General features: G+C 39.9%; 1 protein-coding gene across 2 annotated transcripts in view; it reads right to left on the bottom strand.

Annotated features, from left to right (window-relative positions):
- Positions 1-14,344, bottom strand: part of PDE6C (phosphodiesterase 6C) — a 60,154-nt gene that overhangs the window by 17,723 nt on the left and 28,087 nt on the right. For both annotated transcript variants that reach the window (XM_030865121.2, XM_030865120.2), the window contains exons 12-15: positions 11,442-11,588; positions 11,097-11,204; positions 10,591-10,700; positions 3,674-3,761 (exon numbers count right to left, since the gene is read on the bottom strand). In XM_030865121.2, the coding sequence (XP_030720981.1) occupies positions 3,674-3,761; positions 10,591-10,700; positions 11,097-11,204; positions 11,442-11,588 (453 nt within the window). The remainder of the gene's footprint in view (positions 1-3,673; positions 3,762-10,590; positions 10,701-11,096; positions 11,205-11,441; positions 11,589-14,344) is intronic.

Consider the following 14,344-nt stretch of genomic DNA (forward strand, 5'->3'; position numbering starts at 1 on the left):
GTTTCTTCTGTTAAATTCAAGTAGAATTAAAATTTTCATTTAAAATAAATGGACTACCACTCAGCAATGAAAAGGAATGAATCACTGCTGATTCATTCGTTCAACACGAACAAATCACAAAATTATTATTCTGTATGAAAGAACCCAGCACAAAAGAGTAATTATTGCATGATTTCATTTATATAAAAATCTAGAAGATTTAAACTATAGTGACTAAAAACATTTCAATGGTTGCTTCGGGCTGGGAGGAGAGAGAGGCATTGACTGCCCGGGGGCAAAAGGAATCCTTTGGGATGACAGAAGTGTTCTGTATCTTGAGTGTGGTAGTTCCCAGGTGTATGAATAGAATTCATAGAATTTTTATGAAAAAAACATTAAAGGGATGCCACTTATTGTACATACATTACACTTCAATAAACTTAATTAAATAAAAACTCTAACCAAAAAAATAGCTTGGATAGTAAGATCCCATTTTTCTAAAATTGTTTCTGTCCTTCTCCCTTTATATATTCACAGAGGGCTACAATGAAGTTCATTAAATGTTAATGAAATGTCTATTTCTGAGTGATAGGATTTAAAGTGATTTTTTAATATTTATCTTTGGAATGTTTCCTATTGCTTGAATTTTTATAGTGGGCATGTGTAATTTTTACAATAACTATTGTCATTAATTTAAAATATAGATAAGTCTATAATATTCCATTTGTTCTTCCGGGGAATTGTGCTGGACACGTGATGTAGAGACAGGTGCACAGAACAAGAGAGGAGGCCTCTGTCCCAGCCCCACTCCAGCTGGGCCCCCATCTGCTCAGCTGGTTTCACCTGCCCACAGAAAGAGTCTAACTTTGCTCCCCCCTCTACCAATAACAGGCCATTTTTGTTCTCCTAGTGCCATGAAAATGGCAATAAAATATAAGTTCTGCGTAGCACACCAAAATAGAAATGGCTCCAATTCATCCTGATGAGGGCACTCAGGGGAGATGAGTTCTAGTCTCCAATGTGGTACATGCGACACCCATAAGAGAAGATTGCCAACATGTTTGTGGTTTGCTGGTGACCATACACAAGATATTTAATTTCTTCTTCATTTCTTCTTTGTATAATAAAAGGTCAGTGTGGAAAAGCATAAATAAAGTTCGTGAAGTGTTTTGAATAATAAAAGTGTTGTTATTTATGCTGAGCAATGCATTTTGTCATTCCGACAGTACGTTGTAGTATTAAAGTTTCTATTCTGACAAATTTGGCTAACAAGACGTTTCCACCTATTCATTAGGTTAAAGGGTGGATTTCTGACTAGTTTAGAATACAGATGGTTCTGTCCTCAAAGCAGGGAATCCAACTCTACTGGGACATAAAGATATTTTAGTTCAAAGCCTGATAATATACAAAACAAAATAAGTAACGTCCACAATATGACAAAACTGCTAGATAAATCATAAGGATTTCCCTTATGTAAAAAAATTAGTTTTAAGTGTAAATATTTTCTTTATACAATAAATAAATAAAATAACTGTATTGTCTCTCAAAAAAAAATGTACTGAGACAACTGTATTGTCTCAAAAAAGAACATCTGATGGTTAAAATTTCATTTTTTTCAGCATTCAATTTGCCTGCTCATAAAATGCTCTGTGATTGCATTTATTGCCTAGCGACTCTATTTACAACCCTTAAAAGTCTGCAATTAGCAGGTCGAATAGCACTGTAGACAGGTCCTCGCCAAGGTGGTACAGATTACTAAGATGCAATATTCCTTTTTAGAAAGAATAATAAGCCTTTATATAGCCATCAAAACCAGTTCAGACTGCAGAGTAAATAACATTAAAAAAATTAAGATGGAAAACAACAACTCTATTATAAACTCTCAAATCCCAGAAAGGAAAAACATATGAGCTACTAGGAGCCTTCCAAAGTTAAGCACTTAAACATTTGGCTGTAAAGGTTTAAAAATATATTTTGCATTAGTAGGTAAACGTAAAATTAAATGAATTATTTTTGATACTACCTGCCTGTGGTATATGTAATCAGTGGGATGAATGGAAAATTCTTACTCAAAAATACAAGACTGTCCCAACCAGTAAAACAAAGACTCATAACAAATTGGATAATAACAATTTACTCTTATCTTCCTGAACTACTTTCAATTCTACTCTTTCTAATTCTCATAGGACAGATATTATCATCCTTTTTATGATACTACTGCAGGCACAGGTCCTGGCTACACATGAGAATTATGAAAATTCTTATTAAAATGCAGATTCCTGGGTCCAATCCCCAGGGAGCCTGGTAAGCGCAGGATGAAGCCCAGGATGTGTTTTTTTTTGCGGTATGCGGGCCTCTCACTGTTGTGGCTTCTCCCGTTGCGGAGCACAGGCTCCGTACACGCAGGTTCAGTGGCCATGGCTCATGGGCCTAGCCGCTCCGTGGCATGTGGGATCTTCCCGGACCGGGGCACGAACCCGTGTCCCCTGCATCGGCAGGCGGACTCTCAACCACTGAGCCACCAGGGAAGCCCCCAGGATGTGTTTTTAAAAGCCCGCCCACCTCCGCCCTGTGAAATCGATCATTCTGACGCAGATGGTCTATGTCCCCCTGTCTGGATGCAGCCTGCAATCACAGGCTGTTGAAAACCTTTAAATCATGTGTTTATTTGTTTTGTTTTTCCACTTTTCTCCCTGGTTGCCCTGTCTTACAAGTTTTCCCACTTGGTTTTTGATTATCTAGAAGAATGTAGTGTTATCTTTCTAAACTTGGACATATTTCCATATACCCCCGCGTCCCCTGAGCCTAAAAAAAGATTATTATTGAGACTGAAAAAAGCTCCACTCTCCCGAGGGCTTATTTATCCTAACGAACTCGTATGATTCTAGACCGTTTCTCTGTCGAGACAAAACAGTATTCCCCTCCATCTACTAATGATTCATTCTGGGTTGGAATTTTCTCAAGATATATTTTTTTAAAGTATAACTAGATTATATTCATCACCTTTCTCACAAGCCTATATACCCCTCAAATAAAATCAGTAAAAAGAATAATGACTGCCTTCTACAGAAGGTTAGTAGTACATGATATTGCATAAATCAAAGTGAATTCAAGACCAAGCTTAAGCCACTTCCTGTGAAAAGCTTCCTGATCCCGCCCCTCTTCTCCCCTATGTCCTGCCCACTCCTGAATGTGACACCTCCCTCTGGAACTCTTGGGAGATTCACTCAGTGCCTCTGATGGCAGTTGTCCGATCTGTCTCACAGCCTGATTTCATGCCTACCCCCCAACTACCAAAGCTTGACTTTCTCAAAGATACAGACAGTGCCTTACAGTGCATACCACATGAATCAGAAAAGCAGTGGCTGTGTAGCCTCCTTTTCTCTTTACATTCATACATACCCAGGGTGCATAGAGCCCTCTCACATCCACCTTAAGCTTTTGCTTCTTTCTTCACAAACCCACAGAGATTCTGTGACTTTCCATGGCTCTTCTCTCCTCTATCTCAGCTACTTCCAACTTGGCTGTTCAAAAACTATTGCAATATAGCAATTTCTATCAATTGACTTCAATAAGGGTATATACTGTCAACCACCAGAACTCAAGGCCGTCCTCTTTCTAAGCATTTTCTGTGGGTTAGTGCTTTGATCCAGAGCTTGTGAGCTGCCCTAGAGAGAGAGAGAGACCCACGTACCTCGTCCTGCAGGAGAGTCTTACTGTACTCCAGGTGGTGCCTCTCCAAGATGGACGATCCATGAAGCCTTGCTAATGGAGATGTGGATCTAGGAGGAAAAGGATAATTTTAGCTATTTAAACATTACACATACGGTTACCTGATGCAGAATCTTTACAATCTGAGGATTTTTTTTCATTTCTTCCCTCTCCCCGAATGCCTGTGAAACAGTTGGAAGTAACATATTGGAAAAGAATCTTTAGATTTAGAACAGGAGAATACGCTCTTTTTAAAAAGTCCTTTAAAAAAAACAACAACCCTAATTTGTTAAATGCGTAAAATGATTGACTTGTTTAAACTACGAAGTTTGGTTCACTCCCTGCATCTAAAATTGTTAACTTCCCTGGAGCTTATGGAGGTGACTATGACTTACAGAACATGTAGCAAACTTGTTGAAGCCCATAGTTTATTTGCACAGAAAGTGTATATTAAGAATTTCCAGGAACCAAAATGAAAATGATGATAAAGTAACATTTCTTTTCTCCTCTAAGACAGTGACATAAATTTAAATTTCCCATTTGTTAGTGGTGAGGTCACAGCTTTATGTAAAGTGGGGACTTTGGTACCCTGTCTTTCTACAATTCTTCCTGTTCAAGGAAGGGGAAGCAACATTGAAAATAAAAAGGTGTGCACAGGGAACTCTGTTCAATATTCTATAATAACTAAATGGGAAAAAAACTTGAAAAAGAACAGATACATGTATATGTATAACTGAATCACTTTGTGGTACACCTGAAACTAACACAACATTGTAAATCACCTACACTCCAATATAAAATAAAAATTTTTTTTAAAAAGAAAATAAAAAGGTGAAAAGAAAAGATGGAGAGAAGCCGAGGTGAAAGGTCTAATAGATAATATGAAGACTTTGTTACAGAAATATGGAATAAATAATTTTAAGGAAGGGAGAAATCGGAAATATGGGTGGCAGTCTTAGTAGAGTTTCACTTAATTTCAGAAAGAACAGAACTTTAGGGAGGAGAGGAGTCATTAACAGGTCACTAACAGGTCTGGTAAACCAAGTATTCTAGTTAGGGAACAATCAGACTATGTCCGATCCGTTCTATAATTGATCATAATTTTAATACATATTCAAATACCTACACTGTGTCAGCACAGTGAGATTTAAACAAAATAAAAAAAGCTCAATTTCAGTTAGAAATGAGTGGTATCTTAGTTCCTTTAGGTTTAAAAACATTACTCAAGAAAGGTTACTGGGGAGCTATTCAACCAGTCTCAAAATAACACCTCACAGATTACGTATTAGTACAAAGGAGAAAATGTACCTTTGCATAAAGAGATCTGCTGAATATTACTCATAAATAGTTTAACTTAACCTTGTAGTTAATGGAACAAATTGATATCATGAGCCTCCTGATGCAATACACTGAGAAGGACACAACATCACCTACGTAGAATTCCCACCAAAAATGTTTACCCTGAATCTAGTAATCAGAAAACAACTGGACAAATCCAAATTGAGGGATATTATGCAAAACAACTGGTCTAGAATCTTCAAAAATATCAACATTCTGAAAGATCCAAAAAAGTTAAGGAACAATTCTAGATTAAAGGAGATTCAAGATATTTGACGACTAAATGCAGTGTGTGAGCCTTGATTGGACCCAAAACAGAGAAGAAAAGATAGTTATAAAGGACATTATTGGGGAAATTGGAATAAACATTCTATACTAGATAACAGTATTGTACCAATGTTAAATTTCTTGAGAGCGATCGTTATACTGTGTTTATATAAACAAATGTCCTCCACGTTCCCAGGAAATATGTGCTGAAATATTTTCGGGTTAAATGTCATGCATGAGTCCTGCAACTATCTCACAAATGGTTTAGTAAAAAAAAAAGAAAAAATTATTTTTTATACACACACATCTGTTAACCCAGTTGAGTAACATCCCAACTTCCTGAAGGAATCTGAAGATGCGGGGTGGGTGTGGGCGACTATTGTCGGTATATTCTGGGAAATTTTGCGGTGGTAAAGATGATTGAAGACTGGATACAAGTACATTTTACCCTAAAATTTAAGTAGAAAATGGTATAATCTGTAGATGACAGAACAGGGAGATTGACGTTAATCTATGAAACAGTTTAAACTGCTTCAGAGTTTGTAAGCACTTACAATATAACTACTAGGAAATTCCAGAGAAGGTTTAGAAAGAGAAAATGATGCTGAATTGATCTCATGAACACTTTTGTGATATGGTTTGTGAGAGGGGAAGGCCAGAAACAGTGTGTGTCTGGATTTCAGCAAGACAGCTGAGAAGAAGCTTCAAGATGTGTTCTGTATGAGCTGGAATATTGAGTGTGGACAAATACTGAACAGCACCACCCAGTGAGTGCTGCTTAATTAACTGTCTTCCCCAGGGATAGGTTTCTAGCCCCAAGTCTCAGAACTCTGCCCTGGTTTTGTCCTGATGCACAGTTTTATCAATGACTTGAATGAATATTGATGGCAATCATGACTATCTAATTTTCAGATGATAAAAAAGCTGGAAAAAATATCGAATCCATTGGCTGACAGACTGCTTTAAAAGGCAATTTCAATTAAGAGTGGAATAAAGAATCAGATTAACACAGCAAAGGAAACCATAAGTGCAGTGAAAAGACAACCTACAGAATGGGAGAAAATATTTGCAAACAATGTGACTGCCAAGCGATTAATTTCCAAAATATACAAACAGCTCAATATAAAAAAAACAAACTAATGACCCAATCAAAAAATGGGCAGAAGACCTAAACAGACATCTCTCCAAAGAAGACATACAGATGGCCAACAGGCACATGAAAAGATGCTCAACATTGCTAATTATTAGAGAAATGCAAATCAAAACTACAATGAGGTATCACCTCACACCAGTCAGAATGGCCATCATTAAAAAAATCTACAAATAATAAATGCTGGAGAGGGTGTGGAGAAAAGCAAACCCTCCTGCAGTGTTGGTGGGAATGAATGTAAGTTGGTGCAGTCACTATGGAAAACAGTATGGAGGTTCCTTATAAAACTAAAAATAGAGTTACTATGTGATTCAGCAATACCACTCCTGGGCATATATCAGGAAAAGACAAAAACTCTAATTCAGAAAGATACATGCACCCCAATGTTCATAGCAGCATTATTTACAATAGCCAGGACAAGGAAGCAAACTAAATGTCCATCGACAGATGAACGGATACAGAAGATGTGGTGTATATATATATGGTATATATACCATACAGAAAATGTGGGAGATATATATATGTGTGTGTATATATATATATATATATATGTGTGTGTGTGTGTGTGTGTGTATATATATATATATATATATGATGGAATATTACTCAGCCATATAAAAGAATGAAATAATGCTATTTGCAGCAACATGGAAAGACCTAGAGATTATCATATTAAGTGAAGTAAGTCAAAGACAAATATTATATGATATCACTTATATGTAGAATCTCAAAAAATCATACTCATGAGCTTATTTACAAAACAGAAATAGACTCACAGACATAGACAACAAACTTAGGTTACCAAAGGGGAAAGAGGGAGGGAGGGATAAATTAGGAGTTTGGGATTAACACACACACACCACCACATATAAAACAGATAAACATCAAGGACCTACTGTATAGCACAGAGAACTATATTCAATATCTTATAATAACCTTTAATGGAAGAGAATCTGAAAAAGATAGATTATATATATACATATATATGTATATATAAAAAACTGAATCACTTTGCTGTACACCGGAAACTAACACAATGCTGTAAATCAACTAAACTTCAATTTTAAAAAAAGAACCAAATTAAGAAGATGAAATTTAATTAGGATTAAATATAAAGTATTTCAGATCATGTTTGGATTATTATGTCAAACCCCAAGACCCACATTTTTTTTTTTAACATCTTTATTGGGGTATAATTGCTTTACAATGGTGTGTTAGTTTCTGCTTTATAACAGTGAATCTTTGTAACAAAGTTACACATATACATATGTTCCCATATCTCTTCCCTCTTGCGTCTCCCTCCCTCCCACCCTCCCTATCCCACACCTCCAGGCGGTCACAAAGCACCGAGCTGATCTCCCTGTGCTACGCAGCTGCTTCCCACTAGCTATCTACCTTACGTTTGGTAGTGTACATATGTCCATGCCTCTCTCTCGCTTTGTCACAGCTTACCCTTCCCCCTCCCCATATCCTCAAGTCCGTTCTCTAGTAGGTCTGGGTCTTTATTCCTGTCTTACCCCTAGGTTCTTCATGACATTTTTTTCCCTTAAATTCCATATATATGTGTTAGCATACGGTATTTGCCAAGACCCACATTTAAGGAATGACATAAAAACACTGGAGTGGGTTCACAGAAGAATAACAGATAAAATTATATGTATAGAAAATATTATATGAGAAATGATTAAAACAAAAGTTCAACCAGGTATATTCAGCCAGGAAAAGAGGAGGGGAAAATAATAATTCTCTTTGATATAAGAAGGAATAGCCTGTGGATGAGAAATTATACATATTCTAACAGCTTCAGAGACTTGAACTAGGACTAACAGAAGTTATAAGGAGACCAATTTCAATTTGATATCATGAAGAACATTCAGCCATTAGAATCATTCAAAAATATGAGTCCCTTATGAGCCATTATAAAAAATAATGGAATGTAGACTAGAGAACTCAGGAAGAAATACAGTAGGAAAGAGGCCTGCGTTGAATGTGGGGCGGAGGAGGATGAGATAAATGCTAAAGTTCCTCAGATTTTTGGCTGATAACCACATCTCATCAGACACAAAACGGAGGTGAGTAAAGGAGACTGAAAGATGAGAGAACTGAAAAACTAACCAAGAAAAGGGGGATGAAAGGAACAAAGAAATCTATGAACCTATGAAAGAATGAAGCAGAAAACAAAATGGCCAGAAAAGTGAACAAAGAGAACAAAAGAACTCAAGGGAATAATAAAAATTTGAAAATGGCAGGGTTTCTAGGGCATTGCCAGAGGGCATAGCCTAAAGATGGGAGATAAGGATGAAAACCAGAACCCAGGGCGTTGGACATTTTGGAGACAAGAAATCAGACCAAGGACACAAGGTCAAGCCAGGAAGCTGTGTCCCAACAGCTTCAGCTTACACTGCACAGTAGCCTGATCGGTACCACCAATATGAGAATAATAATTCAGTCTTATTCAATCTTCTGTTAACTGTTTTTACCAGTGTAATGTCTCCAGATCTTTGTGGACTCCTGAGCAATTCCCCCAGCACAGTAAGGGCACATAAGGAGATTCATCAAGTAAGACAGAAATAAAGACACACACCTACTAGAGAATGGACTTGAGGATATGGGGAGGGGGAAGGGTAAGCTGTGACAATGCGAGAGAGTGGCATGGACATATATACACTACCAAACGTAAAACAGATAGCTAGTGGGAAGCAGCCGCATAGCACAGGGAGATCAGCTCAGTGCTTTGTGACCACCTAGAGGGGTGGGATAGGGAGGGAGGGAGGGAGGGAGGGAGACGCAAGAGGGAAGAGATATGGGAACATATGTATATGTATAACTGATTCACTTTGTTATAAAGCAGAAACTAACACACCATTGTAAAGCAATTATACTCCAATAAAGATATAAAAAATAAAATAAAATAAATAAAATAAAATGGATAACTGGGACTTCCCTGGTGGTCCAGTGGTTAGGATTCCATGCTTCCACTACAGCGGGACACAGGTAAGAATCAATACATGTACATGTATAACTGAACCACTTTGCTGTACACCTGAAACTATCACAACATTATTAATCAACTATACTCCAATATAAAATAAAAAGGTAAACAAAAAAAATAAAGGGCTGGAACTCTCAAGACGAAGACGTTGCTTACCCGGAACCCAGAATGGAGATTCCCTTTTCAAGGTAAAGCCTGATTGGTAGAGTTGCTGAAGGTGAAAAGTCACTGCTCACGAGGTGCATTTCATTCACTGAGTAAATTTCTTCAGCATCTACTATGTTTCACATATACAATTTCATGTGATTCTCACAGCAGTCTTAAGAGGTCAATATTATACCCATTTTACAGTTAAGAAACAGAATCTCAAATAGATTAAATGATTTGCCCAAGATCCCTCAACTGGGAAGTATCTGGATCCCATAAAACCAGACTCCAAAGCTCATTCTCTCTAAATTGTCTCACTCCCTCTGGTACCTCTGGAGAGGGGTAGGTCATGTGTCACAGATGAAGATACAGTGTGGCCAAGGCAGACAGAGCTTCTTAAATGTCACTATCAAGGAGTTAGGCTGGCTATGGCATTGCTGATGAATTTTGAAAAGTGCCAATGACACAATAACAGTAATAATAATAATACTTAATAATTATTAACTGCCAAGAGCCAACCATGAGCTGAGTGCCTTATATATATATCTCATTTAATCTTTACAACGACCTTAAGTGTTAGGTACCATTACTATAATTATTATTTTCCCGATGAGGAACTCGAAGCTTAGAAAGTTTAAATAACTTGTGAACCCAATAAATCCAAATCTGTCTGAGCTGAGGGTCTGTACCCTTATAATTGCACTTCTTTTCTTGGTCAAGAGAGGAAGATGGTGATGATGATAAGATGCAAGGTCAGCTGAAGGTCAGTTGGTGGAAGTACAAGGACCAGGGACGTGAGAGTAGTCAGCCCAGGAAGAAATGTTCTCTAGCTTGAGCTGGTGGGGTGCTACCCAGGTGTGTACGGGTGTAAGCCAAAGATCAATGCGCTCTAATGTATAAATTCAATACTTTGATGAAACAAAGTTGAAAAAAGAAGGAGTGAAGGCGTTTACAAATAAGGGGGGGGCACCAGAACACGCTGATGTGGCCACACGTGTTCACTTACTTCATCTGATACAAGTTGTTGGTGCCTCTGTGGTCAATGTCATGGCAGAAGGCAGCAGCAAGCATGGCAAAGGCTTCAAGATCCGTGTAGTATTTCTTCAGTCTTCCTGTCTAAAAAAACAGACGTACATATTTACTTGGATTAATGCACCTCCGCAGCATGTGCAGTGAGGCCGGCCTGCAATGGAGAAGGGCGTCTGCTGTGTTTTTAGAGCAAGCTGGCTTTATTTCTTGAGGACTGGAGCTCATTCTGGGCCGTTACAAACCCAGCAGGTAACTGACTTTTCCTTTATGGATATAAGGACACGAGTGTCAGAGTGATAATTCAGCCAAACGCCCAGGGATACCCACGTACCCTGGAATCATCTCCAGGGGGGCTGGGGGTTTATGGGACTGTATCCATGAATTCCAAGATTACTGATCTAAAGTGACGGGCTGGATCCATTTCTCACCACACTCAGGGGGGAGATGCACAGGTTTATGATGATTCACAGGCTCTGTACCTACCATCAGCAAAGTGAACATCGTCTGCCCCACATTGAACCCGTGTCGCCAGTTGTGGTAAGTGACGGCACGGTATCCCTTCCTCACCGTGTACATCCATCTGGTGAGGACCTGCCACCAAAGAAGACAACACCACTCAGACTTTGGAGTAGAATTCTAAAGGTAAGAAGGTCTGTGACAACCTTATCTGAAAAGATAGGTTGGCCTTGTTTACAGGGTTTAAGTGGACAAACTGACGAAGTTAATGATAATTTAAAATCCACACTGCAGGGAATCTTCTGAACCACAGGAAATTTTAGTGGAGTTCAGCCACAGAATCACAGCATTTTAAATTAAATACCATCTGACCTCTACAGGTACTTTGAATTTCTCCACCACATTTATTTCAAGAAACAGCCGAAGTCCACACTTAATCAGTTCGTGCTCTGTGATGGGGAAGTCGCTGAAGCGGAATTCATACAGGTCTACGGCCTGTGGGTCTGGTAGGTCCTCTTTCTGTTGAAACAAGGACCAAGTGTTCCAGATTACATTCATTTATTTCCTTTTAGTCTGATATACCCGACATTGGACATAAAACAAAATTACAATAAAAGGATGCCACATGCAATTCACTGAGTCTCTACTTGCCCAATACTGGGTTATGCCTTATTATCCTAACAAACCTACACAATGATCCTCAGTTTCCAGATGGTGAAACTGAGGCCCAGCTATACTGAGAAGCTTTCTAAGTGATGGCATTCAATTCTAAATCAGACCCCAGTGGCTATTTTCTTTCTTTGATGCAAGATAAAATGTTTACTTGCAGCAGCCTAACCCATTTTCAATACTCAACTTTTTTCCATTCCAGAAATATTCAGTAAACAGTAAATGATGGCTTAATTCGATTCTATCGTATTATCTTTACCTATTCAGTGATGCTTTCCTACTCGTCTGTGGGCTCCATAAGGATGGGATCTGGTCTGTTTTATTTGCTGTGGTATCTCAGAACCTGTAGGGCCTTTCCCATGGAGGTGCTTGGTAAATGTTTGTTGAGTGAATGAATGAATGAATGCCCCGCAGTGTACTGGTACACTTGCAGACATCTAATTTAACCCACCCCCCTGTCAGGATTTAGGACTAGGTGAAAAAACAGTGAATTAGCCCCATGAATATTGACATGGCTTGGGAGATAAAAATATGCATTTTGGCCTTAAGGAATTTAACTTACTAAAATGGTTATAAAATACAGACCAGTGAAAGCTGAGAGCTTAGAACATTCCCAGAGCACAGAGTCAGTGCCAGGGCTGGGAGAAATTGCAGGCAGGCTGAGGGAACTGAAGGAGGAGAGACTCTGGAGGGCTGTGTATTCAGCTGATCTGGTAGAAGGCAGGTCAGAGACAGTCCCACGGGAGGAGAGAAGCAGGCGAGGGCTGTGTGGGTCCAGCAGATGCAGGAGCAATTCAGTTCAGTGGGTATTTACTGAGCCCATTATAAATCCTTAATACTGTGCTAAGATCACGTCCCTCAGTAAGTTCAAGGTTTCCCAGAGGATGATTCATGCTCTATTTGTACAAAAGTCAACACCAAATGGTATATGGCTCTTTTAAGTACAATTATGGTTTCTGTTCCCCTAACCCCCGAGTCTGGGCTGGCCCCTCAAACCCTTGCCCTTCTCTTCAGGGAACTTCCTGGTCCTCCTGTGCCCACTTCTCCTCAAGGCCACTCTCAGACTGTCGCTTTAGGCAGAGATCTCTCTCCTACAAAGCTATGGCTTGGAGCCAGGAGACTAGCATTCAGTTCTGGGTTGGTATTAGCTATTGGGTTGGCCAAAAGGTTCGTTTGGGTTTTTCCATAAGATGCTACCCAATATGTCAATGTTCTCATCTGTGAAATGGGAGTGACAAGAGTAACATTTTTGTCTTTGTTGTTCTAATGAAAAGGCAGTGCCAATTTCATTTGCATGTGTGTCAAAGAAAGTGAGAGGGGGATTCAACCCATGGCCCCTAGTAACACTTCACAAAACTCCTTTCTCACAGGACCTCCTGCGTCCTCTGCCAAAGCCTTCTCATCACTTTCTCTCTCTCCAGACCCTCCCAGATTCCTTGCCCAAAGGGGCTCTTTTTCTGCATTCATTTTTATTCATTCAACAAACATTTATTGGTTCCTATCTGTGTTGTAGGCATTATGGATAAAGCAATGAAGAAAGCAGGCATTGTCACTGCCCCTGAAACACACATTCTCGTGGGGAGAGACAAAAAATAAGCACATCTTTTAAAAAATCAGACTAAGAATTACGGGGTACGGTGGGGGGTGCCCAATGCCCAGAACCTCCCTGCTGGAGGTCGCCTCAGTCCTGCTGTCCCCAGCGTATTATGTAAAGATCAAACGTGAAAATGCTTTTTAACGCGTTATCAGGTCAGTCACACTAAAGCGTAAACGCGCATTTCAGCAGGAAACAAAGTAAGAAGTTCTCAGAATTAGGACTCCCAGCCCCCATTTACAGTTACAGGTGAACCGATAAAACAATACTACAATATGGCAATCACAGGTTTTGAAAACCAGCAGTCATGCAGCAGTGATACAGAGAGGCTGATAGAAATAAAGGCTTTTGACTCATCTGATAAGTAGGAACTCAGGCCCCAAAGGCTGGTCTTCCCCTCCCTGAAGGAACCCACAGCTGAGGTGGAATGAGAGGGGGGAGGCTGCTGCCACCCCACATGCCATAACATGGCGCCAGCCACCTGCTGCATCCCAGCTGGCTGACTCCCTCTGCTCCGGGAAGAAGCTCCTGGGTATCTGATCAGGTCCCTTCGCAGGTTCCAGTGTGCCAGGCTGCCATGGTCTCGTCCCACCGCCCTGCCAGGCCTCACGGGCTGCTCCCCTCTTCTGCTCACTGGGGCTCCAGCCATACCCAGCTGTCTTCGGTCTCCTGTTTCCCCACGCCCTGGTCTGCACTGTCCTGCTTCCCCATCCCATCTCCAGCCATCTCCAAGCCCCCATTGTCAATCTCTGCCCAGCCGATTCCTGCTTTCCCTGCAGGCCTCCATGCCATGGCCTCATCTCGCAGTTTATCATCTTCTGTGAGTAGAATCAGGCCCTTATCCTCCCCAGGGCCCTTGGTGCTCACGTCCTGTGAACCCATTCATTCAAGGCAGTGTCACTGCTTGTATTTTTTGTCTCCCTAATAAACAGGCGGCTTCTTGAACCAGGTGAAAACCAGACCACACTATCTTTTGCCCTCGAGGCTTAACGGTTCCTTGTATCATAGGACA

The sequence above is a fragment of the Globicephala melas genome, chromosome 16 (assembly GCF_963455315.2).
Source record: "Globicephala melas chromosome 16, mGloMel1.2, whole genome shotgun sequence".
NCBI classification, from domain to species: domain Eukaryota; kingdom Metazoa; phylum Chordata; class Mammalia; order Artiodactyla; family Delphinidae; genus Globicephala; species Globicephala melas.